The sequence below is a fragment of the Drosophila gunungcola genome, chromosome 3R (assembly GCF_025200985.1).
Source record: "Drosophila gunungcola strain Sukarami chromosome 3R, Dgunungcola_SK_2, whole genome shotgun sequence".
NCBI lineage: Eukaryota > Metazoa > Arthropoda > Insecta > Diptera > Drosophilidae > Drosophila > Drosophila gunungcola.
The window spans coordinates 12773664-12801478 of NC_069139.1; the positions used below are offsets into that span (position 1 = coordinate 12773664).

A 27815-nucleotide genomic window follows, 5' to 3' on the forward strand; every position below is an offset into this window, starting at 1 on the left:
TGTTTTTTGTTCTGGGGCTAGGTTTCGGTAACGGTATCTTTATCTCGACATCGAAATCGGGGGACTTAACCCCTCCGTATCTCTGCATGAGTTCTTTTGGGCTTAAATGCACACAAAGCATAATATTGCATGTCAATTGGTTTAAGGAGTTTATTTATAAACATTTAGTTGGTTTCTTTAGATTTTAACAAACTCTTCTCTGCAGATTCTCCGCGAATCGCCGGCGGGCCTCCAAACATCGCTCAGGGACCCATCTCCGGCGCAGATTCGTCGATTTCGTTATGGATTCAATTTTGTTTTTCATTTTCTGTTTTGGTTTTTTTTTTGTTTTTTGGTGTATTGTATAGCTCCATTTATATAATCAAATTTTCCATATAATATATGTGTGTATATATATAAACAATTATATACCTCGTGTCGGTTCACATTTTGTCTTGTGGTTTTTCTGTTTATATATATATTTCGTTCTTCTGCGCTAAGCTGCGTTTACACACACAAGTTTGCAAATTAAGTTCTGTTCATTTTTTGTTTTTGGTTGTTGTTGTGGTTTTTATTGGGGTTTACTCTTCACGGCTTAATTGGTAACTACGCTAAGGTTTTTCATTGTTTTGTTTTCCTCTTTTACTTTTTTATTTACTTCGTTTTATAATTTCTCTAAACTTCTTATATACTTTGTCTCGTCATGCGTTGTGTATCGGTGTGTGTAGGTGTTTGTGAGTGTGTCTGTGCGAGTGTGAGTGTGTTTGAGAATGCCTCTAGCTTTTCTTTTGGGATCTTGTTATTGTATAGATAAGCTTCGGCTTAAATAATCGTTTAGTCCAGCTCGTTACGTTAATAATTTTACTAAAAACATGGTGTTGTTACTGTTTGCTTAGTTACTGGTTGTTCTTGTCTGGTTGTGATTGGTGTTTGCTTCGAAATTGTTGTTCGTTTATGTTTTGTTTTGTTTTATTTTCATTTATACTTTATTTAAATCTTATTTTTAGCTTTAATTTATAATTTAAATTTACTTAACGTTTAAAATAATTATCGCTTGCATTTTTGTTTCTCCTCGTTTACTTTAAATAATTAAATTAAAAAAATAAAATATATCGTAATATGTTTTTGCTGTAGCTATCTGTAGCTGTTGTTGTTGCCGTTGCTGCTGCTGCTGTTGCTATTACTGTGGTTGTGTGGATTTTGTGGTTCATAAACATTACTATTTGTTGCTCTCCATGGTTTCTGGGTGTTTCTCCCTGTGTCTGAGGCTGTGGGTGTGGGTGTGTTTCTGTGTGGTTGTGTGGGAACATGTGGCTGTGTGTGTGGGAGTGTAGCAGTGTGGGTGTTTAATAGTATGTCTCCTGCTCCAACCAGCCTCCGGGGTTGCGACGCAAGTAGAAGCGACGGGTCTCGTCATAGATGAAGATGGCCAGCGCAAATGGAATAGCCGGGAACCACCAGACGAGTCTATGATTTCAAGGGAATAAATGATCATTATTTAGACACCTTTAAAGCGTTTCAACCTCTTCAGGATCACTCACTTTAGGGGGTACATGCGCAGACCCTTCTCCATGCCCGGGCAGTATGAGAGGAACGCGGCCAGCACGGTTTCGAAGATGAGGCCAAAGTTCAAAGCCCAGTTGCGCATGCCCTGCTGGAAGATGGAGTTACGACGCGTCTTACAGATGATCAGATCGGCCCATTGCACAACCACAATCGAGATAAAGAAGGCCGTGTGGCAGGTGTACTCCAAGGTCTTGCGGTCGCGGTAGGTCTATTGAAGTACAGGAAATACAATTAGAACTGCTTTACCAATATGTTAATAAAAACCGTTTTTGGTTTGCTACTTAAATATTTATCATATTATATACATTTAAAATTTCGTAATTTGCATGTTTTTGGAAGCGACTATTTAAATCATTTTAGTCTTTTGCTGATTTATTTTTATTTTTTGATGCTTGTACGAACAAGTAAATTGTGAAAGGTGGATTTCGTTAACCAATGCTTTTGAAATATATTATTTGTATTTGTAAAACTCGTTTTTATTTCAAAATTGTAAAAATTTGAGTTGCATCACAATTAAAAAAACCAATATATATATTTATGATCGTATAATCATGGCAATGCTTTGATCAATAAAAAAACTTGCAGGTAAATATAAGAGTTTAGATACCAACTTACCCATTCTTGTCCGTAGGAGTCAGTTAGATCGTTGACGGCCTTAGAGTCCCACATCTTCCGAATGCCAAACAGTTTCCTGGGCAAGAAGCCGTTCTCAGCCATGATGACAAAGTACACAAAGAAGCCGGCGGCGGCTTGGATCATTCCGATCTGTCCGTAGGCCATCGAAATCAACCTAGGTTAGTGAAGGGGCGGGGTAAGGTGGAAGTGGGGAGAAACAAGCAAATCTCGTTAGACAACTCTCAAAAGCAGGCTTCAGTTTTTCTTTTTGTGTTGGGTTTGGTTTGTTTTTCAGGACGCAAGACACTTCTCGTTACGGTTTGGCTAGCGGTAAAGTTTAGGGCATCGGACTGTGACAGGAACATGCGCGGCTTGGCCAAGGTTTTTGTTTGTCGTCGAACTTTAAGGGCGTTTAATTCTTTGTGGAAAGGCAACAAATGCTTGAAATTAAGCGGAAAACATTTGCACACAGGAAGATAGAAGGGAAGAACACGTACAACAAACACAAAACACTTAGGGAGAAACAAAACCCCTGCCCAAGGACCGCAACTGTCCGTAGAGTCCTCGATCCGAGTACTAATCCGTACTCGGGGTTAGTCAGTTAGATTGATGTTAGTGCCACTTTACCTTGAAGCTCTTTTATGGATTGTTTTAGCAAATGAATGTTTATCGTTTAGATTTAATGGTGTTAGAATTTACTCTAAATAGCGTGAGTAGTGTCTGAGCAAATCTCATTAGAATATGTTGTATTTTTTTCATCTTAAGAGCGCGTAAAAGCAAATCGTACTATTTATACTTGACAAAAAGCGTGAGGGCGCAGAATCGATAGAATTTCTTTGTATTGTTTGGCTTTCTTACATTTTGCATTGGATGTGGATGTGAAAAGCAAAGTTATTGTTAATGCTAATTGAACATGCGATTAAATACAGGGCATACAGTACTAAACATGCAAGACATAAAAGCGTGCCATTATAACTACGGTAAGCGAATGCAGTTCTACAACCTTTTCGTTTACTTACGTTTAAGGAAGTTTCAATCGAAATAAACATAAAACATAAACGCAATGATAAACTTACACTTAAACACGAACTTAAGAAGTATAAACATGTAAGAGTTTTGCACACAAAAAATTATAACAAATCTTCGATGCCATTGTTGTTAAGTTTTACCTATTTTCAGCACAACCTCCCTCACATTCAGACTTACCGCGACTTGGCACTTGGAACCAGATTTCGTAACGAGTCTAAGTAAGGATTTGGTATATAACAATCATATGGTGTATCTAGAACACAACTTAAGCGATTTTATTTTTGTCGTTGGCTCGAACAAACTCATCTACAAGTAACGCACTAACTGGTCTAAGAATAACGGCAGAAGCTTCGTTTTCGTTGAGTTTTTGTTCAGTCTTTTGCTTGTCTTTGAGCTTGTGGACATGCAAATATCCACATATAAAGCTCAGTTGATTGAATGTTTGTTGTGTGGGCTGTGTGTTTTCAGTGTGTGTATATGATTGTTGGTTATTGTTTTTGCAGGTGAGCGTTGAGCGAGCGAGCGTTTTTCTTTGAACTAACTTTGCCAAATTCTCTAGAAGCAGCTGTTGGGCGTTTTTTCTTTGTGACACTACAGTTTGCTAAACAGACACTTTTAGATTGGATACGAATTATGTTCCTGAATATTTTGAGCACACACAATAAAACTGTGTAAGGATCAAAGTTTGTTGTGCGAGTAACACGCCACAAATGTAACACTTATAGTTAGGGATTTAAGTGAGGGATACATAAAGAGGTTATTTTTTATATTAAATGTAATGTAATTAAAAGATTCCAAATCGGAAAATATAAAAGATCATTTTAGGAAAGTAACTTCGGAATGGTTTTGCATTTTTGTTTTTGAATATATGAAAGATAATTTCATTCCACATTAAGAGTTTCAAAACAGAAACTGAAATCATAAGGAGAAACACTGGTCACATAGAAAAAGGAACGTAAAAAAACTATGTAAAACACAAAACCGTAAGAAAGAGCAAATTTTTGTAATGTTCAAGAGTGTGGAATTTAAATTCAAACAAAGAAAAACGCAGGAACGCATCAGCAAACGAACAAACAGTCGCAAAAGTTTCAGGGTGAAATTTGGAATTTAGCATTCGATTGGTTGAATGTTATAGACTGATTAATGATCGGATCATCTGTTGCTTATTTGTTGGCCAATTAAGATGCACAACACATCAAACAAAGATCAAAGTTCGTAAAGTAAAAGATGGTTGCATGTTTGTTCATTTTCTAGTTCTTAACTAATCAACTAAAAGACGGTTAACACTTGAATATTGGAGTATTTGGTTTTTTTTTTGTTTTTTTTTTTTTGTTATAAAACCTTAGCGTTAAGTTTGTCCTGACCTGCGGTTCACCAAGTTGTCGCGATACGGATCTCTCGGCTGACGCTTCATAATATCGCTCTCGGCTTGCTCGTAAGCGAGTGAAATGGCCGGAATCTTGCGGTATATGGCAATTAATGGTTATTGATTGTTCGGTTATCGGTATTTGTGCAAGTTGCAATTTTGTTAGTTGGTTGTTTGGTAATCAAAAGAAAGACATAACAAGAGTTGAAAGAATGTAGGGAAATACAAAGGAAAATCTGGTTAAAGTTTACAAATATGTATAATTATATTTGTATTAAATATTTATATAAATATGCTTGCGGGCGAGTAGTAAATACTTGTTCGTTATACGCTAATTAATATTCACTAATAGATCGTAATAGATAGACAGAGTACTGAGGGGAGGGCGGGAGGCAATGATAAGTAGTACCATCGTTGGGTATCTGTTGTTGCATGTAAAATAGTATCTCTGTGTTTTTTTTTTGTATAGCTCCCACGCACTTACGAAGCTAAAACTAATCTAGGGCAGAAAGAGCATAGAGCACCCAGTAACAATAAAAATCGATTTATAGTAAACAGTAGGTAGGTAGTTAAATGCGTAGTTATAGGGTGTATTAAATGGCTTAGAGCTTAAATTAAGCAAAGTCGTTGTAATGTATCATTATTTCCAAGGGACAATTTTAGTCTGGTTTTTGATTGATTTCGATTGGGTTCGAAGGAGGTTTGTGTGAGTGTCGGTCAACTACAACTCAAAATACGTTTTAATGAATGACTGAGAATTGGTAGAGAAAGATATAGGGCAAACTCTTGACTGACTGATTGATTGAAAGAATGATGCTGAATGATAGGATTTGACTCTAAGTTAAGAAAGAGTCGTGAATGAATTGATGTCGAGATCGAAGGATTTTCTACCGATAACAATAGAGTAGCATAAGTAGAAACGTACAGTATACAGACTCACTAAGATTACAATAGGCCTGCTCTTGCATAGAGTTAAGTTCTAAGATTTAAAAGATCTGTATTGGGATGGTAATAAACTATCATTTTGTCCACGGTAAAATTACTCAGAGAAATGGAAAGAAACCTCTGAGCTGAGCCCCCGATTTTAGAAAACAACATGGTCATCACTTACCTTCGCACCGCAAAAACAAGCTCTTCAAATTAAACATTGAAACAAAAACCTGTAGAACTTCTACAGTAGGACATAAATTCAAATTAATAAACCAGGTTATAAGTGGACACAAATAAAAGTTAAAATTATATTTTCGTTATCGAAAACAATAAATTCAGAGGTCACACGAAAGGTTTTTAGGTCCCAAAGTTGTATTTTAAAGCACTTTAAGAATCATTGTAGAAAAAAAGAGAAAGTGAAGAAGAGAGCGAAAGTTGACCAAAATTAAGCAGAAAAGTGAAAGGCAAACTAACTGACTTTATGACTAACAGGGATGGATTCAATTTTACTCCTAATCGAGTGAACAACTTCTAGTTATTTCAAGTGCAAAAACTTCCGAGATGATAGGCTTTCCAAAAATTTGTTATTCTTTGTGGCTTCAACATCAAAAACTGATAAAATGTTTGAAAAATCTATTTAGATTGTATAATAAATATGTAGCTAAAATTACAAATACATATATCAGCGTATAATAATTGGATAAATTGCAATATTGCAAAAACAAATCAAAAATGTTACAATATGCCATAAATATGAAGAAATTACAAAAATAAACCATACTTAAAGATTTTTTATTACGTTTTTTTCTAAAAACAAATATTATATATGATTACCGTTGGACCTCGAGCCCAGATTTAAGTGTGCTTAAGACATAGCTTATTAGAAATGTTGGCGAATTCTCTAAGAACACACCTTGGTTCAAGTACAATATAATTTTAATGGATTAAATCAATGTTACTAATCAATTTGAATTACGCCTTGTACTATCTGAACGGATATATCAGAAACTAGAAGGATCTGTAGAATATTCAAGTAAATAAGGAACATTAAACAGAAACTGAACGAAAAGCTACCAAATCAAACATTAAACATAAAACATGGAAAACGTTTGTGGAGTTAATCCAAATAATCAACATTCAACCGAGGAGTACTTAAGCTATTTTAAAATATGTAAGTTAGTATATAGAAAGACAGAAATATAGCGGATAATATAGAGATAAATAGAGTAAAATGATTTTAATTATCTTTGACTTGTAGATAGAAAGAAAGCGTACTTTGACTTTGGCTTGCTTTAAGGACTTTGGCCGACCAAAGTACAAATTTAACTCTATGGTTTTCAATTTGCTTTTCATTGCGTGTTTTAAGAAAATTTTTTGGTGGTTCAGAGTTGTAAAAAATGCAAAATCTTGATTTGCGTTCGGATATGTGTCTTTTACTTTAAATCGATATTCGGTTCTTGCTGTTGTCTGCTTGCTTGATTGATAGTTGTTGGTTGGTTTTTCTGGTAATTGTTGTAATTGATTGTAGATCAGCACAGAGCGAAACTTTACCTTTCGTTGACCAGTTTATCTTGGAAGGGATTCCTCGGCTGGCGTTTCATAATATCGGATTCAGCCGTCTCATAAGCTAAGGAAATGGCTGGCACCTAAGCGTGCAAACGATCGTTTGTTGTGGGTTGGTTTATCGGTTGGTAGTTGGTTGAAGTGGAAAAAATAAATGAAATTAAATTCGATAAATTATGGAAACATAAACTCTCATTTGTGTGCTTCTGCTTGATCATCTGCCTGGGATGGTTTTACAAAAACTCTGAAAAATCCGCTGAGCTGAGGGAACGACAACGACCGCTGGTTCATTAGGATAGGGTATATCTTACAAGCTAAATTGCATAACTTAGGACTCCCCTTAAAACAAACTTAGGCTGCAGAAACTTCTTGGGCAATGGTTTATGTGTGGAGTGACGAACAGAGTTAAACATAACTTAATGAAAATTCTCGAGTCAAGTTTTCAAATAATATAAAGTATTCTGGGTTGGGTTGGTTGCTAGGGATCATGTGCAATTGATAATTTTGATATTCAATTTTGCCAAATTTTACAAACTTAAATCCATTACAAATGCCAATCAATTTGTCTAATTCAAATAACGTCGAGGGGTGAATCTTACGGTTAACTCAGTGTTAGTTACACCACAAAACGAAAATCGTGAGCGTTATGTTTCTGAGTTTATATTTTTGTGAGAGAATAACGAAATACGACGCACACCAATTAACATTTAGAGCAATTAGAGTATGGCAGATGAAGTCGGTATTCGTTTGGGCTAGATATCGAAAGTCGGGATGAGTGAATTGTACATGTGGGATCAGTTATATGCGTATGATGTATACATTTTATATATAACTTTCATGGAGAGGAACTTAAGAACGGTGGGCAATAAACTTGTACTTAAAATGTACAGAGCAGATGTTATTATGTATAAATGGGTAAATGCATGACGAGCGATCTGCCACCGAATGGACATATGTCACAGAGATGAGATTTGGGAGGAAAGCTGGTGGGGTGGGCATGTACGAGTGATAACATTCTTAAGAGTAAGTTGGGTAGTTAGTAAGCCATAAACGTGTCAACGGCTTGGTTAGATGTTTGCGCTGCCTTTCGTTTAGGCCAACTTATTTTAATACAATCCAGCCACATACACATAAGACATATGCTATAGTTATATGGTTTTCTCTTGATTTACGCTTTTCTTTACTTCAGACTTGTGTTTTCTTTCTTTTTAGTGGTTGAGATTAGTGGGTGAGTGTGGCGGTGTGAGGTGTGTGTATTAGTGTGGGGTAGAAATTGACTTGATTGGCACCTTGAGTTCACTAATTTATCGTTGAAGGGGTCACGTGGCGGACGCTTCATAATGTCAGCTTCGGCGTGTTCGTAGGCCAATGAAATGGCTGGCACCTAGGTATTGGATTATGGCAGGTAATTACATTAGCAACGGTTTACACAATTTCAGGTCCATTAAATCAATTCAGTTTGGTTGTGGCCTAGATCTGTGGGTAGCTAGAGGTCGGGTCAAGAGATAGAGCACTTAAACTACTCAATAGCCTAGCACTGGCGGCGTTCTCAAGCTCAAGCTGGAGCTTCAACTGCATCGGAGGCTAGCGCGGTTACCTCTCGTTGACCAGGTTATCGATCTCCGGATTGCGCGGCCGGCGCTTCATAATGTCCGCCTCGGGTCCCTCGTAGGCCAGCGATATGGCAGGAATCTGATCGCCAGGGCAGTCAGCCGCACAATTCACGTTCAATGCGAGTGTTAAAGAGGCTAGTTCTTAACAATTAACTGGGTTGGGCTACAACTGTTACATTTAACTTGCCCGAGTGGCACTGACTTAATCGCAACATTAACTTTAATCTTTAACGGGTAGCGGGTTGGGGGCGGGGGCTAAAACTCACCATGTCAGTGCCCAGATCAATGCACAAAATCGTCACGGTTCCCAGTGGCAGTGGTATGTCGCAGAGGATGAAGGCCAGGAAGGGCGAGATTTCGGGAATGTTGGAGGTCAGGGTGTAGGCAATGGACTTCTTAAGGTTATCGAAGATCAGGCGACCCTCCTCCACGCCAGTCACAATGGAGGCGAAGTTGTCGTCCAGCAGAATCATGTCAGCAGCCTGCACAGGATCACATAATTAATTTAGACAATCGGGAAAACAGAAGAATATCAAATCCATATGGCGCCATCTCTCACTTACAACAAGATTGTTATAAACCAAAAACATGAAACTTGATGATGCAGAACGGAAAATAAAACTGTATTTTCCATGCTTAAAACCTTTTAACGCGCTTTAAACATAATCCCTGTTTTTGTTTTAATAAGAAACAGCCTATCACTTCGATAAAAAACCATATTAAATGTTAACATGAAATCGTAAGTGTTTGGATAAGAAAAATATCACGCTCATATGTAAAGTTAATTTTTAAATTTCGTTTAGAATGCCATCTTTGTGCGAAGAACGTACAAATTGCTGACCAATTTTAGTGATATTTTAACTTCGCGTCATAATGTGCTCGAGTGAAGCGATCTCTTACCTGTTTGGACACATCGGAGCCGGCGATACCCATGGCAACGCCGATATCAGCCTTCTTCAGAGCTGGAGAATCATTCACACCATCTCCAGTCACGGCCACAATAGCACCCATGCGCTGGCAACCTTCAACAATGATAAGCTTCTGCTGGGGCGAGGTACGCGCGAATACGATCTCAGTGTGGTAACGCAGGATTTCATCAAGTTGGTCGCTAGACACATCGCGCAGCTCGGCGCCATGGACGACGGCGGCCTTGGCCTCACGGGGATTGACTTCGGAAATGGGGATGTTCAGGCGTTGGGCAATGTCCTCGACGGTCTCGTTGCCCTCGGAGATGATGCCGACAGACTTGGCGATGGCCTTGGCAGTGATCGGGTGATCGCCGGTAACCATGATGACCTTGATACCGGCCGAACGGCACTTGGCCACGGCATCGGGCACGGCGGCACGGGGCGGGTCAATCATGGACATGAGGCCGACGAAGCGCAGGTTATCGATGGGGAAGTTGATGTCGTCGGTGTTAAACTTGAAGCCGGAGGGATATTTGTCGGAGGGCAGCATAAAGTCACAGAAGCCGAGCACACGCTCACCCAGTCCTCCGAGTTCCATGTAGGCATTGTTGAACGCCTCCTTCATTTCCTCGTCCAGTACCTTTTCCTTGCCGTTTATGAAAATGGTGGAGCAGCGCTCAAGGATGCGCTCGGGAGCTCCCTTCATTACGAGCAAGAAGCGCGGGTCGTTGGCATCCTCGCATTCGTGGATGGACACCTGGTACTTGTTGGTGGAGTTGAACGGCACCTCGGCGATCTTCTTGTTGCGCTTGCGAATGTTCATCACGTCGCCGAGGGCCAGTTCCATGCACTTGAGCAGAGCGGCCTCGGAGGCATCTCCACTGACCTCCTTCTTGAGTATGGGCACACCATCTTGGCCTCCCTTGAACTCGGCACGGTTACAGAGAGTGGCAATGCGAGAGAGCGCCTTGAAGCCAGGGCTGGTTCTATCGTATTGAACACCCGACTGATCCTCAGTGGTGTCGGCCTCGATGATCTGGTTGTCGAACCACATGTGAGCGACCGTCATGCGGTTCTGGGTGAGGGTGCCGGTCTTGTCGGAGCAGATGGTCGATGTGGAGCCTAGGGTCTCCACGGCCTCCAGATTCTTCACCAGACAGTTCTTGGAGGCCATGCGCTTGGCGGTGAGGGTCAGACACACGGTGACGGTGGCCAGCAGGCCCTCGGGCACGTTGGCGACGATGATGCCGATCAAGAAGATGACAGCGTCCAGCCAGTGGTAGCCCAAGATGAAGGCGATCACGAAGAAGGTGACGCCCAGGAACACGGCCACGCCGGTAATCAGGTGGATGAAATGGTGGATCTCCTTGGCAATGGGCGTCTCGCCGGTGTCCAGGCCGGAGGCGAGGCCAGCAATGCGGCCCATGACGGTGTGATCGCCGCAGCTGATGACCACACCCTTGGCAGTGCCCTCGACGGCGTTGGTGGAGAAGAAGGCCAGGTTCTTGGTCTCCAGCGGATTCTCGTGGGTGAACTCTGCGCCGCGAGACTGCGGCTCCGACTCGCCGGTCAGCGAGGAGTTGTCCACCTTGAAGGTGCGCGCCTCGATGATGCGGATGTCAGCGGGGATACGGTCGCCGAACTTCACCTCAACGACATCGCCCAGGACGAGATCCTCAGCGCGCAGCGTGAGTTTCTCGCCCTCGCGGATGACGGTGGCGAACTGGGGTACCATGTTCTTGAACGATTCCATGATCTTAGAACTTTTCGATTCCTGCGGGACACATACACTACCGTTAGTAACCCATTCTTATGCTGCCCAGATTTCGGAAGACACCCACCTGATAGTATGAGAAAATGCCCGTCACAATGACGACAGCGGAAAGTACAATACCCAGATACAAATTATCGTCGGCCGGTTCCTCGCTGGTGCTGGCCTGGATAGAATAGGCCACGAAGCAGAGAATAGCACCGATCCACAGCAACATGGCGAAGCCACCGAACAGATTCTTACAGAACTTCACCCATTCGGGTGTCTGCTTGGGTGGCGTCAGCGCATTGGGACCATCGCGCTCCAAGTTCTCCTTGGCCTTGGCGTGACTTAGACCCTGCAGAAGAACAGAGACGGTTCAGTTTACAAATCTAGTTCACATATCTACCGCAAACCAAACTCACATTCTCGGGATGTGTCTGAAAGCGCTGATACAATTCCTCAGGAGAGATTTTATGAAAGTCGATATCCAACTCCTGTTTGAGATCATCTAAATTCTCCTTTTTGTTTACTTTGGCCGGCATCTTGCGTCTTGACTGTTCAATGCAGAGGAAAATTTTATTAGTGGGCGAAATTAATGAAGTACTGCAGTGCTAGACCCACAAGCCGACACAAAATTCGATTAACTTCATGCCTTGGTTAAGCCTTTGAAAAGGTGTAGAGTGTTCAGTATTACTCAAAGTGTTTGGTACTGGTTAGAGATTGAAGAAGGGAAAAGTTTACTGAAAGGGTTAGGATTCAAGAAACCTCCAACAGAGTAGACACCGTATACCATTATGAGTAAGGGATAATTTCAATTTTACCGGAACCACTGTTAACTACTTACCCTTGGTCAATCAACGTTATTACCTCTCAAAAGTTTTTTAAACCTGTGCACGGGGACGTTATCGAATGGGGGCGAACCCATTCCGAAATGAGTTCGAGCGTGAGAATATTCAAAACGACCGTTCTATACGTAAAGCTCTACTAACCTAAGGCATGCGAAATGCGCGCTAAATGTCGCTCGCGATCGAAATGAGAAGAGCACGTAAATGAATTGAGGTGCACAAAACAAAACAACAGGCAAATTTACAAACAAATATTACGTATTCAAACAAAAGAAATTAAACAAGAATGACAAAAAAAAGGGAAAAAAATGAATGAAAATTAACTTTTCCTGTATTGCCGATAAAAATATATATATTTACTATGCATTAGCTGACCTCGAGAGCCTCTGAGTTAGCCAAAAAAGAAATAGAGTCCAAATAACATGAAATGAATTCTAATATTATATTATATATAGTCTTAGCAGCTGTCTAGTGTCTGGCATTCTATCTTTAACAGTGTCTATAAGTGTTTCTCTTTTTCGAGAAGCACGCGCAATGTTGTTGGCTCTCTGACGTCATTGTTGGGGTTGCCATGCAATCAAGGCAAAACAAGAAACAAACAAATTAAAATTACTGATCATTTGGAAAATTTCTGAAAGCTGGCTAAAAACGATTCGTATCAATACTTAAAAATTCCAGGCAATATACTTTTTGAACAAAAAACTACACTTAAGTGGCTAGCAAATGAAAAATGAAAAATGATTCAAAAAAATTTGAAATGGCTACGTTTATGGCGTTATTATTGGCCACCGTTACATAGCGAAGCATAGCTATTTATAGGTGTTGTAAACATTTCGCCAATTCCCTCTAAATGTCAACCGAACTTGGTAAATGCCATTGGAAGAATGCCCAAAATTAAACAAATATAATAAATAATAAGTGCAATTATAGACCGGGAAAAGGGACATCGATTGGATCGGAGTGGGTTAGTAAAGCGCACAGAATCGAAAGGAAGCAGAGTGTGTGAAAAGTGAAAAACATAAATAAGGCTGATGAAAGATATGTATGTGTGTGAGTGAGGAAAATTCGATTTACCTTGTACTGGCCATCGGCTGTGCGATTGTCGTCATCGGTGGCTATAACCGTGGCGACTCGATAGGAGTCCGCTCTCCCATGCTTCGCGCATGAAGGTTGTGGTTTGGGTTTTGGTGGGTCGATTGATTGTAGGGTGGTGTTTGATTGATGATGTCGATGATGGGCGAACAAAATAACGTATTTTAGGGGAAAGAGATAAAAATCAAAAATCGAACAAAACGAAAAACGAGCATAAACAAATACAAGACGTATACTATGGATATGGCTATATTTCTTAATAAAAGGGGGATATTAACTACCTCTGGTAAAGTGATGTAAATGACGTAATCAAGTCTTAAACAATCTATTCAAAGTAAATTAATATTTCAATAATTTAAAAGTAATTAGAAAAGTTTTGATTCTTATAATTTTAGATCGTTTTTTATAAAAAACCAACAACTTGTATTTTTTTTTTGGTATTTCAAATTTTATTCATTTGAATTAAGATTTCGGATATGTATTCTATTTATCATATTCTTGATTTCACTTTATCAGGGCTAGCCAATGACCTTATTACTTCTAAAGTACACACATGTAGATATAATAAAAAAATGATATGTTTGGATGAACCAGATTAACTAAAAATACACTTAAGATAAACATTAATATGATAGGCTATGATGCATACAGTAATTCTGAACTCAAACTTTAGGCGTTTCAAGGGTCTTGCGGTTGTTGTTGGCCTGGCAACACACGATTTGTTTTGATGATTCAGCGCAAATGGGAAATGGGAAACTTTTGCCAAGCTGCCAAAGGACAATGAATCATGTGTTATACATAGACTTCCAATAGAAAGGCTTTCCAGCAAGCGGTAGCCAAAATTCGACCCCATCGCATATTACAGAGTGTTATCTGCTGTGCGTCGTGACTCATTCATGGTGCGCTCCACTCTTAATATTTAAAAAATTACAAACAAAATGAGCAAAGAGCGTACAAATCAGCAAAAACTGAATTCAAAAGATAAAGTATGCAATATAAACACCATGCAAACTGAGGGGTCGAATGAAATCAAAACAAATCAAATTAATTAAAAATACGAATGTCTCGAGAGAAAAGTATGTATACACTAATAAATGCGATGGCGAGGGAAAAGGCGAGAACGCAAACCTGTCGCGCTCACATGGCAGCCAACGTACGAGTGTATTGGACTATATTCGAAAATCTTACGCTTTGTTTGGCTTGCCTTTTCGGCCTGGCGTTTCTTGATTTATTTATTTTCATTATATGTTCTTGCTTTCAAGTTTTTTGGTTCAATTAAGGACGCGACGCCAGCATGAAATAAATCGAATTGAGAATTGTGTCTACGGGGAAATGGCACTGAAAGGTTTCTCTACTTTTTGGCTTACGCACTGTGGCAAGTTTTCAAGTAACTATCGATCAGCCTGGGGGGCGACTTTCGTATCTTTAAATCTGAGTCGCTGATTTTTCTCTCTCTAAGATTCCTTCTCAAGTGCTAGACAATCTGGTAGAGGAATTAAAGTTTAGATATCAAAGTTGGTTAGATTACGCCTTAAATGATAACTTAAGCTTACATACTACGCCTGCCTAGGAAGTGCAAAACAATTGTTAGCCGTGACTTTGGTGGGCGGAAAGCGCCTAGCTTTCCCACAATGGCGCTAATTCCGATTTTCCTATACAAATTAATTAAAGTTAATCGCGCTTTTCATGCTTCAATTGATCCGAAACAATGCCAAGTGGCACAGTATTTGGAAACAAGGGCCTGGGTTTTGGGTTTGGGGGCCAGGATGCAGATCGAGGCGATATATGTATCTAAATCAAAATGCGACAATGGCCGGCCAGCCACAGAAAAGCTTACATAAGCCAGCGAAATGGAAAATAGCAAACTGAGAATTGAGAACTGCGAGCTGCGAGCTGCCAGCCAGCGAGCCAATTAGGCGAACAGATACAAATGTATCTGTGGCTGCGCTCCAGCTGCTTCCCCGCCTGAACAGAACGGTTTGCGCACATTTCGCCGCAAACCATTTGGCATTTGAACTTGAATATCAATTTACAACAAGTCAACGGGGAAGTGGGGAAAGAGCGGTGCACCGAATTGACACGCTAATTGTTCAATCAATGCAAAAGTATCTGGGAAACGTGTAAAGCTGCGGGCGTAGCCAAAAACAAGCGAATTAAGCCGCACAAATTGTCGCCATCGGCACTTCGCTTTCGTTTCGTTACGTTACGTTTCGAAGGTGCATTCGCCGGCAGGTGAGTGCAAGTGTCGCTTTGAACCAGTTTTAAACCAGATTGAAGCGGCTCAGACGATCAGGTGCAAGGGGAAGGTGTCCAGTTGGAATTAATAGAATACAAAGCATTCGACTCGGAAATCAAAACCGTTTTCCTAGGCTCGATTTCCCCGAGCAACCGAAAAAAAAATAAAAACCAGTTTTAGGACATGATAACAGATCGTGTCTGGTATCTAGCATCTTAGAAATGCATTTTCACTCACCAGCTATCTGTGAACTCGACTTGTTTTTGTGAACCCCAGATACAGCTCCTCACTGCAAAGCCGGATGAGCTTTACTCACTGTTAATGATCTCAGTTCCCTGAGCATTCAATTGATGCATTATTAACAATTCCTCGCTAATTGTTAGCTTAATTTTCGCACGTTTTGCATGCTCTGTTTGAAGAACTCCAGCCCCCGATTTTCCAAAACCCTAACGACTCAGTTTCTTATCAAATTCCCTCTTGTAAAGAAGACAGGTTATGTAAACCCGACCTCGAGATTATGAAAACCTTAGATAAAGTTAACTTAAATTAATCATGCTCGCAGCGGTCAAGGTAAATTATAAATGATTAAGAAATACGTAAATGAGAGGTGAAATGTTTCTGAGCTTGTCAGCTTTGATTACCCACCTGAGCACTCATAATGGCTGCGGATTCTTGTTTAAACTTATTAGAGGCGAGACAGTTAAGCGATCAACAAACAAAAATGCAATCGACAAAATGCAAATAAAACACGGGGTAACAAATAAAAACGGGAAAATAAAATAAAACAACTGAAATGAGAAAAGTTACAAAAGGGCAAGATTAAAGGAAAGCGAAAAAACGGTTAAAGCGAATCGGGCTTATGCAACAATCCACAGGATACGCGGGCGCTGGAAGGCTGAGGCGGTGGAGCAGCAAGTGGACCGCTGGAAGGCCACGGAGTCACGGGAAAGTTGTGGAATTAGACAATGGAAGTATGGAAATGCAGGCGGGCTGCAGTTTCCAGGATGCCGAATAACGGCACATGGCAAATAGAGAGACTGAGAGAGAGCAAACGAAATCCGAAAGTGAGCGAGCTTAACGTTAAACAGCGCAGAGAGAGAAACCCGTTAGGGGCGCAAGTTCGCAGAGTGGCAGGAAAAATGCTCGAAATATTCCAAGACTTATTCCTGCCCCTCTTTTATGCTGTTTGTGCGGAATTATGAAATCGTCAGCGGGGGCCCAGAGCTTTATAATGCTATATCCACTCATTCGTGGTGGGGTGGCCACTGGCCAGGAAATTACTGCTATTCCAAAATGTAAATCGCGTCAATTGAATCTAAACGATTTCATTGCCACAAAAGTACGTCAGACGAAAGCGACGCGGAGGAAACGGTCGGACAGGCAGACGGACAGAAAAAAAAAACGGACGGACATGCGTTTGGCTTGCCATGAACGCCAAATTGAATGCCAAATTAAAAGGAGAAATAACATTATTTCTGCATTCTCTCTCTAGCACACATTTAAAATCACTCTAGATCACTTGCACACTGGCAAAACTTATGTCAAATCCATTTGAAAAATGCATTTTTCCCATTTGCCCCGAGAAAATGCCTCAACATACAGTTCTTTTCGATCTGTGCTCTTTTCAGATGGTTACAAATGTATATATCCATTACGGCAGGCATGAAGTTTTGGAAAAATCGATTCCGTACAAGGACGTTGTCGTTTTCTCGACGCCCCTAATAGGGTGGTGGGCCGTCCGGTGGGTCGGTGGGCGCTGCAGTTAAGCAGACATGGAAAGTTCTTGGTTTTTTTTTTGTTCGTTTTTTTCTTTGCTTTTTTCTACCTTTTACACGTTTAGGTGCTATTACACAATTTTTTTTGCGCTTGGCGTTGCGAATTCTGTTTTGGGGACTTTCGCAGAAAACTACCCCGTTTAGCAGTATTGAACTTCTTTTCAGCACTAAAAAACCGATTCGATTAGATTCGCGTTGGAACGAGACAAAGACAACAAATACTGATCACACACGTTTGCTTTCTAAACGAAATCCTTTTGTCGAACGAGAGTTAGTCCTGCTGCTTTCTCTTCTAGCTGGACTCAATCGATGCACAGTTATTGTGTAAGCAGAGCAGCGGAGCACACACCAGCGCCGAGGGGGCGGGCGGGCGGTCGGCGGGGAGCTGAGCTGTACTGTACCACCCGACAAAGAGACGAGATAGCTGCTACCACAGTTGGACCTTCCCAGTTCAAATTCGCCGTTCGACTGAAACTTTTCGGCGCGCCGCGAGTGGTTAAGCTTTCTCGATTCTCGGATAGAACGTTCTGTCGACTGCGACGTTGGCGTCGCGGCGGGAGCTTTCGGCAGCGCCAGCAGATGTTACGCTGCGGCCCCACTGCTCTCTTCCACTCGCAAAAAAACTAGCCCATTCATTACAGAAACTAATAATTAGTATATCAGAAAGATATTTCCGAACTGATAACAAATGACTTAATTTTCATTTTTCTAATTAAATATATTTAAATATATATTAAATATATCAAAAATTTTGTCAACGAGTTCTGAAAAAAGTTATGCGTTGTACTCACTGATTTTATTTTATTAAGACCAGCTGCGGAATGCAAAACATTGAATGAAAATGTCAAGTTTAAGAAAATATTTCAACATTTAGAAAAAATACAACTAAATTGATATTTAAGTATGAACCTTTCGCATAACATATTTTAACCTCAAATATTGAAAATTATTGTTTTTCAATTAAGGTATATTTTTTTATACTTTAAATGTCACAATGATATGTTCTTAAATTTAGGATTAAAACATTATGGCGTATCGCTATACTATTTTTTTGACTGTAGCCTCTCGTGCGAAAAGTGGCAGAGAGCTTTCCAGCCGAAAAATCTATGGCAGTGTGACAAGTGGGGCAGACAACGAGCGGCAAGAGCGGAATGGAGCGCGGGCACTTCGAAACTGGAACAGCGGGAGGGGAAGGGGGTTGTTTGCCTAGGGGTTGGCTGCGCAGCTCGGAGATTCAGCGAGCAGCGGAATGTGTGTCAGTTGGAGAAAGAGAGGGGGAGAGAGAATAGGGAGGCACAAATGAGGGATGGCAAGAGAAAAAGAGGGAGAGAGCAAAAATCTACATAAATTGTATAACGAAAACAAAGCGTTTGATAAAAAAGGCAGGCCAACAACTTTGGCATTTTGGAAACGCCGTCTTATCGAGCCCTTGCATGACGTCACTCCAGCTGTACCCATCCCCCACAAAAGTGATGACAATTACTCAGACTCGGGTTAAGCATCCAGTCATATGGACAAACCCCGAGGCTAAGTAGAAAACCTCCCCGTGGCCACCAGTAAATCAAAGTGGTTCGTTTGCCACTCATATTCAAAATTATACAATCCATATTCAATCTAAGAACCGTATACGGTTCTATGTATGAATACAAATGTCTACCCGAGACTCCAAGCTTTGCCTATTCTTACTTAACACATTAATAGGCAAAGTGGCATGGAACGGGGGTGAAATTACCCCACGACTGGCTTAAGGACTCAAGTAATTTCCTTTTTGGACCTTGGGTCTATTTTGGGTCCCTTGTAACTCGGATTTAATTACACGTAATGTTGCTAACACAGATACAAAAAAAGCACATGGATACGCACTTGGTCAGTACATAATAAACTGAGAGAAAAATGTTGTACTGAGAATTCAAAGTATTTTGAACCTAAATAAGTCAACATACTTTGATGGTTTGAAGTATTAATAGTACAGGTCATTATATAAGAAGAGTACATTTCCTAGACAATTTCACAATTTATATAATCCTTACTGTTAACATATACTGTACTACTACTATGCTATAGGCTTTTAAGATTTTAATAAATTTTCTTAAATTCGAATAGACTTGTGTACACATATATTTGGTTGGTAGGTTACTGATAAGACCCCTCTGGTTTTTTCGTGTGCACAAAATCCAACGGAAAATCAATACAAAACATCGTGCCAGCAAAAGGCAGCGGGACAAGTTTCAGACTCTGGTTTACGGAGCTGAGGGGGTGGTGAAATCGCTCCCCAATCGATCCACTGGGGCCATACAGATTTCTGCCCGGAATCGTGCACGTTTTATCAACTTATCGAATCGCATGTGATGTCCGCTGAAGGAGTGTCTCGGCCAGATGAACTCCAACTCACTTTGTGGGTCATCAATATGGCCACAGGCTCAGAAGTCAGGAGTCGGGGAGGAGGCCAAAACAAATAAACAAATGTCGAGTTAAGTGACCGTGTTGGCCAATTGTGTCCGCCAAAACTTCTCCCACTCGTGCTGGCCAAATAGCAAGTTATGTAATGACACGACAAAAAACACTTGGCAACCGGAATGAACGTTGAGATACATAGATAAAGTTATAAACTTTGGCCAGATATCACCGGGGTGACCCATAGAATCGACTCGTGAGCAAATACTTATGTTAAATAGAGTAACGTCATGGCTCGTCAATGGGTTCAGCTGACAAATGGTCAACTGACGAGGGTTCCACAGCCCAGCCTATGTCCCATCGGTCAGATTGACGTGTTCAGACGGCGACCTATATCGCAGTCATTGCATATCAAGCTAGCCATCGATCAGTCACCTCCGGATATTCCACCTACCACGGCCACGCCCCCGCCACGTGTCGCCTCCTTTCCGTGGAAACTGAGTGCCAGCATTCTGGAAAATCAATATGCAAATTATGGCTGTGGCTTAGATGTTTTTGTTACGCGGGGGTCTGCCTAAACAAAAAGGGTCTGTTTTACTGCCAATTATGACTTTTAGGCAAAATCAATAAGCGAAGCAGTGCTGATGACTTTACCACTTTGCGGGTGCCAAAGTCAACTAGCCACTCTCGGTGCTAAGACCCCAATACAATTCCAAATTCAAATACAAAAACTGGATGCACAACGATAAGAACAGTATATTTTCTTTAAATCGAACTTTTGTGTTCATTTCATGAAAATTCAAGGACATAATAGTAAGTCAAAACAAATGTATGACCCAAGGTCGTATATTTCCAGATTACGTTTTGTGCGTTAACCTCATATTAAATATTGTAATTGTGCACATTAAAAATAAAAGTAGTTTACTGATACTAATGATAATGAATGTCCTTGCAATGAACTGGAATTGATCTAATCTGGTATACCACATTTGCTGGCTCAAATTCAGTTCTATAATTTAACATTCGATTTCGGAAAGTTCCACTATAGTTTGTAGGAGTTGCATTCGCACTTTGCATTCGAAAAGGGTAAGAACGTGCAAGTTGGTTTGGCAGCCAGCCGCTAAAAGTTTGGCCAGCTCGCTAATTGCCTTTGGCAAGTGCAGTCCTCCGGGCGGTGTGAGTTAGGGGGCGTAGCGGGGGAGGAGGCGTGGCGTGGGTGGAGCCGTTCGGGGGGGAAGAGTGGGAGGCGGACCTCGAATCGCTTGCATAATGGCGTTCATGACCTGGGCCCTGGCAAAACTGGCAAAGCGGCGACAGAAATCAGAGACGGCGTCAGAAAGTCCGAGACCGAGTGCAGCATAATCACTCGCATCACGAGTGGCTGGCCCGAATGAGCCATAAAGCTGACAGCGGGCTGTTGTACTTGAGCATTGATTAAAATGTGTGACCCCCTGCCATTCCCTTTGACCCCCGGGGGGTCTGTTCTCGCCATGAATGGCAGACTGCCTACAATGGTCGTGCGAGGAAAAGGTATTGCGATAAATTGCATATATTTTTTAAGGTACTGGAAATCATTTCATTACTGCAAATATACTTACAAATGATAATACTAATATTTGAAAATATCATTAACTTTTTTAAATTTATCAGATAAATTAAATTTTTCTTATGCCTAATTAAAACAAACGATATTAAGCATATTATATATGTACCTCTTAGGTATATTTAAAATATGGGTATTATCTTAATATTTGTATTCCACACTTTAGTCATGATATGGCATCGTATAAACTCGATCCGAATCCATGTCGGTATCCGCGGCTCTAGTTAGTCTATGATGCCATTCGAAGCAATTTGCTCGCTGCTCCTCGTAGGCGTTTATGACAATAGATTTACGAGCATAGCTCGTCTAATTTACGCCATTCCCATTGTAAAGAAGCGACCATCCATCCAGCTCATATAGTAGTTAAAAAGATGAGAAAAACCTTAGACAACGGCAACGATGAAGGAAAGTCACTGGCATCTCTCGGCGGGCAGCATTGAATGAAATGCCCCGGAAAAAACCAATTGTTATTCCACGTTTAATTTAGTAGAGCAATGGAAAGCATAAGCCTCTACCATCGCCATCGCCTCCTACCACCGCCCACCGCCCACCGCCCACCAGCCACCAGCCACCAGCCACCTTGTGAATCCGATTTCACGGTTTGCGGGAATGGACAGCAGCTGACTGGGCTGCATCGTTGTGGGCGGGCAGATCTTGGATTCATATTCATCCTATTTCAGCCCATCCCATCCCATCCCATCTCATCTACGGATACAGAGACAGACAACGCTTGGCTTTGAGTTTCAGTTGGGTAATGCGAACCGCCGGAGACCGCCCGTCCGAAAATGGAGCAATAAATTCTAATCAAAATTAAAATATACATAATAATAAAGTAAGCAAAGCAGCTATCTAGTATGGCACAAGCATTTTCTATAGCCCATTCAGCCCGTGTGTGCACTTGTCATTGCCTGTAAGCTGCCTGGGCGGAAGGGGCTGTCATGGGTTAGGGGGCCGGGTCCAATATGTTGGCCAAATGAGTTCGCACAGCGGTGGCTGCTGCTTAAGAGTGATTTTCCTCGTTTTTTATGGCGAGTAAATATATATGCGTGCCCTAAAACCGAGAACAAGTTGCCACTTCATCTCCATAAATTCAACTGATAGAGGAGTTCTTTTAAAAAATACATGAGGCATGGGATAGATTGCAATGATGGTTAGGCAACTTTGCATGTCTATTCAGCAAGACTTCATATTAAAAAAACATTAAGGGAAGTTCGGGATCCAGAAAATAATTTAAATTTAAAATAAAAAAAGCTTGCAAGGAAGAATTTTGTTCTGTACTTTATTACACTAATGATAAGATTACTATTAAGCGGTTAAGAACTGGGAATGTACAAAAATTAGGTAGTTTACTTAAAAAGCAGTAGTCTGCCGTTTGCGACCTAAATTGCATATAGAAAAAATACAAAAAATGAATACAAACACCTTCTATTAATATCTAATATTGGGATTTCGTTAATTACAGTTGGAATATACTTTGAAAGTCATTACCAATTGTATAAGATTAGTCTTAAAAAGTATTTTTCATTATTGATAAAATTATTTTTCAGGGAATATGTTTAGAGAGCGAACAAAACTTGTTTGTGTTTTTTGATGATGCGTTGGGAGTTGAAAACCCCATTTCGCCGTGATCATCACGTGCCTCAAGGGGTTGTTGTTATTGGGGACACCCAGAAATCAATAGTAGCCCCTTCTTTTCCAGAGTCTTGGAGTGGGCTAGGTGGGTGCATCGGGCTGACACGCGCCACCGCTCAGTGAACCGCTTTGCACTAAATCAGCCTCAATTGAGAGCGTGCTGGCTAACCTACTTAAGCGGCAGCAGTCAGAGCCAGCGATTTGTGGCACGTTGGCACGTCTAATTGGAAGACAGTGGGAATACATACAAGGGATCCGAACTGCGATTACTGGAAGGTAATGCTACCCAGATCCCCTCACCAAGGTTGCCCGGCAACCCGAAGTACCTGTACTATGTATGTGTGCCTCCAATGACAATCAGGAATCAGTTGGACCTTATCAGGTATCCGGGCTATCTATCGGAACCATCGCCCATCCACTGACGCACTTCACCTGGTCACGACGCAAACCAGTTCGGCTCAAGTGCCGCGGAACCCAAAATCAATTACAGCTGTCGACGGTTATTTGTTTACCCGACTTATTTGCCTCTATTATTTGTCATTATCGAGCAGTGCGATAATTTGATTCGACTCCAAAACCCGGTTATTTTCGGCTACCACCAAATAGCCGGCCAAACATCGCACATTGGCATTGGCCTGCTACTTATAGTAATTTGTTTGCATTTGCATTTCGGGGCGATCATGAATGCGAACGCCAGTGGAAGAGCAACGTCAGCAACGTGTATTAAATTGTATTTAAATTAAAACAAATTACGGACAGGCCGACCATTGTGCGAGTGTGTGTAAGTGGCGGCAATTGTTGATATTGTCGTCACATATGAGGCATTAAATTAAATAAAAATTTATTATGACGATTTAAGGAGCGACAAGCGACAGCCAGCCGCCAAGCAAAGTGCGAATCAAAAGAAACAGGCACAGATTCACACACAATTGAGTTACATATCATATCTAAAAGAGTATTCGAACAATCTTTCAATTGTCTGCATCGTTTGGAAAACATTTTCTTATCCATTTCCATTTCCATTTCGACATGCCAGCATTTTCGCATTTATGGCAGGTATGCGAATGGAATACTTGTCTATATGCGCTAGTATGAATCTAGGCCTCGCTATTTTTTATAGATCTCCAGTGCCAGAAGAAATCTCACGGCCCAGTGGCGGCCAAATCCGATTTCAACGAGTTCGGGCGGGATATAAAATATACATATTTATTTACTCGATCCAGAATAGTTGGCCAGACCCGCTGGGCTTCTGTGTTTATTCATTATTTATGCCTTCCCCATTTACCCGGCAATTGAATCAAAGAGTCTGCGGAGTTGAGTGCCCAAACGAATATTTGACAGTTATGTCATTTCCTTCGGCGTTGCAGATTGCCCAGGCGCACCGGCTTAATCTCGGCCCAGCTCGTTTACTTCCTCCCACAATGCGTTCGGGTAATTGCGGTAATTGTTGTCGCTCAGACAATATTAAGTGCGTGACAGAAGGCGGGCTCAAAAGATCTCGTCTCACCGCTCGAAACTCGTTTGAACCGGTGTGGAACAATAGTGCCATTGTTGAGCTTCTGCCCTTCAATAGCCCGACCTAAACCTTGTTTTCAGGTAGCCAGAGAAGGCACCCCTTCAAGTCCTAGCCACCCCTTCGAAGTCTATTGATCGATGGACCCTGAGAAACGAAAATACAAACTCAAAAACAAATGAAAACGAAGATAAATCAACGTTCCGTTCTAAAACTTAATCTACAAGCGTTGGGGCGGTCGAGCGTTATCTGATAAGCAGACGAAAGGTAAATATAGCGACAGCCAGCATATACAGATACAGATACAGATACCTGGGAAACTGAGTCCCAAACCCCTGGCAGTGGGTTATGCAATCGCGGTAATTAAAACCCTCCCCATTGACGCAAGCTGGGCCGGCAAGTGCCAAATATCGCACCGCATCGAAACAAATCGGAGTCCTTGTCAAGTGCAATCTTTGGATGTGACAGCAAACAGTCAATAGACGAGGTGCTAACTGTTCACGTCTTGCGATGACTGCCAATTGATGCCGGACCACGATGCCTTTTTCGCCCCCTACTTGCGAGAACAGCTCAAACACCTAACGCCAAACGCCAAACGGTTCGCCATTGTCAGTTGATTAGATTTTTATTGGCGTGTAATTGAATTAAAACGGCCAATATTATTTTGTTGGCACGCTTTGATTGCCGAAAGCAAGTCACCCAGTCTGTGTCAGACGTTTTTCTGGTATTTTCCAGTTGTAATTATTATCGCTGTCGCTTTTTATGGCCATAAGCAAATTGTTAAAACGAAATTAAAATCTCCAAGCGAAGGCAAAAGCCGGGTGAAACTGGACAGAGAGAAGAGGGCCTGGCCCGTTCGGGAGCCGAAAATATCTTGGCCATAATATAAACATAACCACCAATGTGATGTCAATACTGATAGCTGCTGATAATAACTGAACCTGCCACGCTGGCGGACATTCTTTAGCAGTAGTTGTCTGGCCGTAAACTCTTAATTGCTTTATCTTCGTTTTTCGACTGATAAACGTGTAGATACAGATATATACCAAGTAGTTCTGAATTCGGCTGGCCCTCAATTACATATCATTTACTCATGAAGCGCACATCAAAAGCAAGAAAACTTCATTATAGCGATGTTGGTGTGCTTGTTCTTAGAGCATCGTCGGATTGTACATAGTTTCTTGATTTTTTCTGTGCTTTTTTAAATTGACTTAAATTGAAAGCGCATGACTCAGCATTCAAAACGAAGATACGACAATTGAGGGGGTGTGGATTTTAGTGGGGAGTGGGGAATGAGGCCCATATCTCAGCTCTACGCGGATTTTGTGCGTGAAATCATAATAGATTTTCCACAAAGTACAGTGGGTTTGGATATAACAAAACGTAGATGTTTTGGAGGAGCAATATGTAATTTAACAATTATGTAGTTCCAATTTTAAGAGTCTTTAAGAAAATTATTTTGATAGACATACTTGTTCCCAAAAATACATGTTAATATCGGTACAAAAAAGCGATACACGCTTTGAAAATTGTTATGTTGGTGCTGCCCTTTTTTAAAAACCTAATATCTCGTTCCACTGTGCGTTTTAAGCGAAGGTATGCTACTCGCAGATAGTTTTGCATACTTTCAGGCCGCCGTGGCACTGTGCTTGTGTGAGTGCCCTGCCTTAAGTCAAGCCCCAAAATCAATAGAGCTGAGAAAACGGGCCAAAGATGTCAAGCCTTAGGAATAACCCAAAGCCAGAGGCCTGCGTAGAAACAGCAGCCCTGAGAACAACTCATTAACGTCTGCGGTGTAATTAAGTGGCGTCATCGGTGGGGCATTTAGTTAGTAATCGGCGGTAAGGGCGGGTAGAAAGAAACACGGAAAAAGTACGCCGATTTACGCTAATGTTCGAGTGTGTGTAATTAGAACCGCACGACTCGGCCCAATGACACCAATTCCGGAAGGGGGAAAAGGGAAAAGCACCGAAAATGAAAAAATAAACTTTCAGTTCGGTGCAGGGTAGTTTCTTTTAGGGCTCGAGTTTCCAATAATGAAATCTGCGAGATGCGGCGGAATGGGGCGTGGTTAGGAAGGAGGCGGCAGTACCGGTTATGTAAGCCGAAAACTGGAAAATTTCCAGGCACAGAAAAGCGGAAAGCTTGCTAACCTGGAAACCTGGAAGTTGGAAAATGGGAATTGCGCATGACAGCTAAGGGCTAACATGCGATTCGTGGAAGCCCGAGCGTACACAAAAAAACGAAGCACACCTGGAAAACGGAAGAGAGAGAGAGAGTGAGAGTGAGAGAGGCTCAAAGAGAGAAAATCGCATTAGAAGTAAATCCGAATACGAATCCGAAAAAAAAACACAAAAACCAGGCCAAAGCCAAGTTATTTTTAAAGATCAGCAGGTAAGCAGATAAAAGCCGAACCAGATCCAATAGGATTACAAACTCCACCTCCACCCATTTTCGATTTCGTTTGAAGTTCCAGTTTTTCGAAAGCCTACGAACAAATTAATGAACTTCTTAGGGCGTCGCCGCAGATTCGTTGTTGCTGCTTTTTACACCAGCAACAACAACAAAACAAATAGAAGCAGCACCAACAACAACAGTAACGTACACAACTCACAGATACACGTACACTCCCACACCAGCGCACACTGGCTTCGATTTTTCCCACTAAAAACAACGCCCGCTCAGCGTTTTACCTATAGCAATATGGTTTCGACCTGGTTTTTAATTTCACGGTCTAACAATCTTTTGCACTTCACTGTTCTGGCACTTAACTAACTTAGTTTTCATTGGTAATTCTGGCTTTATTTCAGCTCACCTCGTAATCCGACCTTAACGCCATGTTATTTTAATTTAACTCGATTAATTTACTATCGTTCTCTCAATTTGTAACACCTTCTCAGTAGCAGAAATAATCGAATGTCTGGCAACGCTGGAGTGTAGCTTGGCATCGCTAACGTAAGAATGGCAACGCTGGAAAGGAGGTTGACTCCGCTAAGTGCATATGAAATGGAATAAAATGTATTACAAATTGACAGGATTAAAATTATATTTCTAGTACCCAGATCGACGAAAAGTTTCGTCTGAATAGAGAGGTTTTTCTTTTTAGTGGGACCGAATTTTTGAGAACTAACCCACCAGCTTGCAACTATCTATAATCAGTAGTGTTACATTTATTTAGAATGTAATATTTAACAGTGTAAAATTACGAATTACAATCTTTACAAGTCTTTTCAGCAGTATTTTTGGACAAAGTTAACAAAAGTGGCATCAAAATGGATCGAGAATAATAATCAACATTTTATTATTGTAGTCGATTTTTTTGTGTTTTTTCTTGGTTTTTACGTCGGTTTGATTCGACAAGTTCTATGCTCTGTCAATTGACGAATGGATTTCGACGATCTGA

The 27815-nt window shown here is 41.1% G+C and overlaps 1 protein-coding gene across 10 annotated transcripts; it reads right to left on the reverse strand.

Moving 5' to 3' along the window:
- Positions 1 to 291: 291 nt before the first annotated feature.
- LOC128266577 (sodium/potassium-transporting ATPase subunit alpha) lies at positions 292 to 27318 on the reverse strand. Of its 10 annotated transcripts, XM_053003172.1 has the most exons (12): positions 17504 to 17751; positions 17321 to 17437; positions 16141 to 16283; positions 13242 to 13322; positions 11745 to 11876; positions 11411 to 11677; positions 9562 to 11343; positions 8928 to 9143; positions 8338 to 8432; positions 2161 to 2335; positions 1521 to 1753; positions 292 to 1446 (listed from the first exon to the last, which is right to left on the reverse strand). In XM_053003172.1, exons 3-12 carry the CDS (start codon positions 16150 to 16152, stop codon positions 1326 to 1328), a joined length of 3114 nt encoding a protein of 1037 aa, XP_052859132.1. In that variant the 5' UTR covers positions 16153 to 16283; positions 17321 to 17437; positions 17504 to 17751; the 3' UTR covers positions 292 to 1325. The 10 variants fall into 10 exon arrangements, with proteins under 10 accessions (XP_052859132.1, XP_052859131.1, XP_052859129.1 ...); XM_053003171.1 differs by having other exon boundaries at positions 17321 to 17751; XM_053003169.1 differs by lacking the exons at positions 8338 to 8432; positions 16141 to 16283; positions 17321 to 17437; positions 17504 to 17751 and adding exons at positions 4554 to 4648; positions 27228 to 27318.
- Between the last annotated feature and the right edge of the window lie 497 nt (positions 27319 to 27815).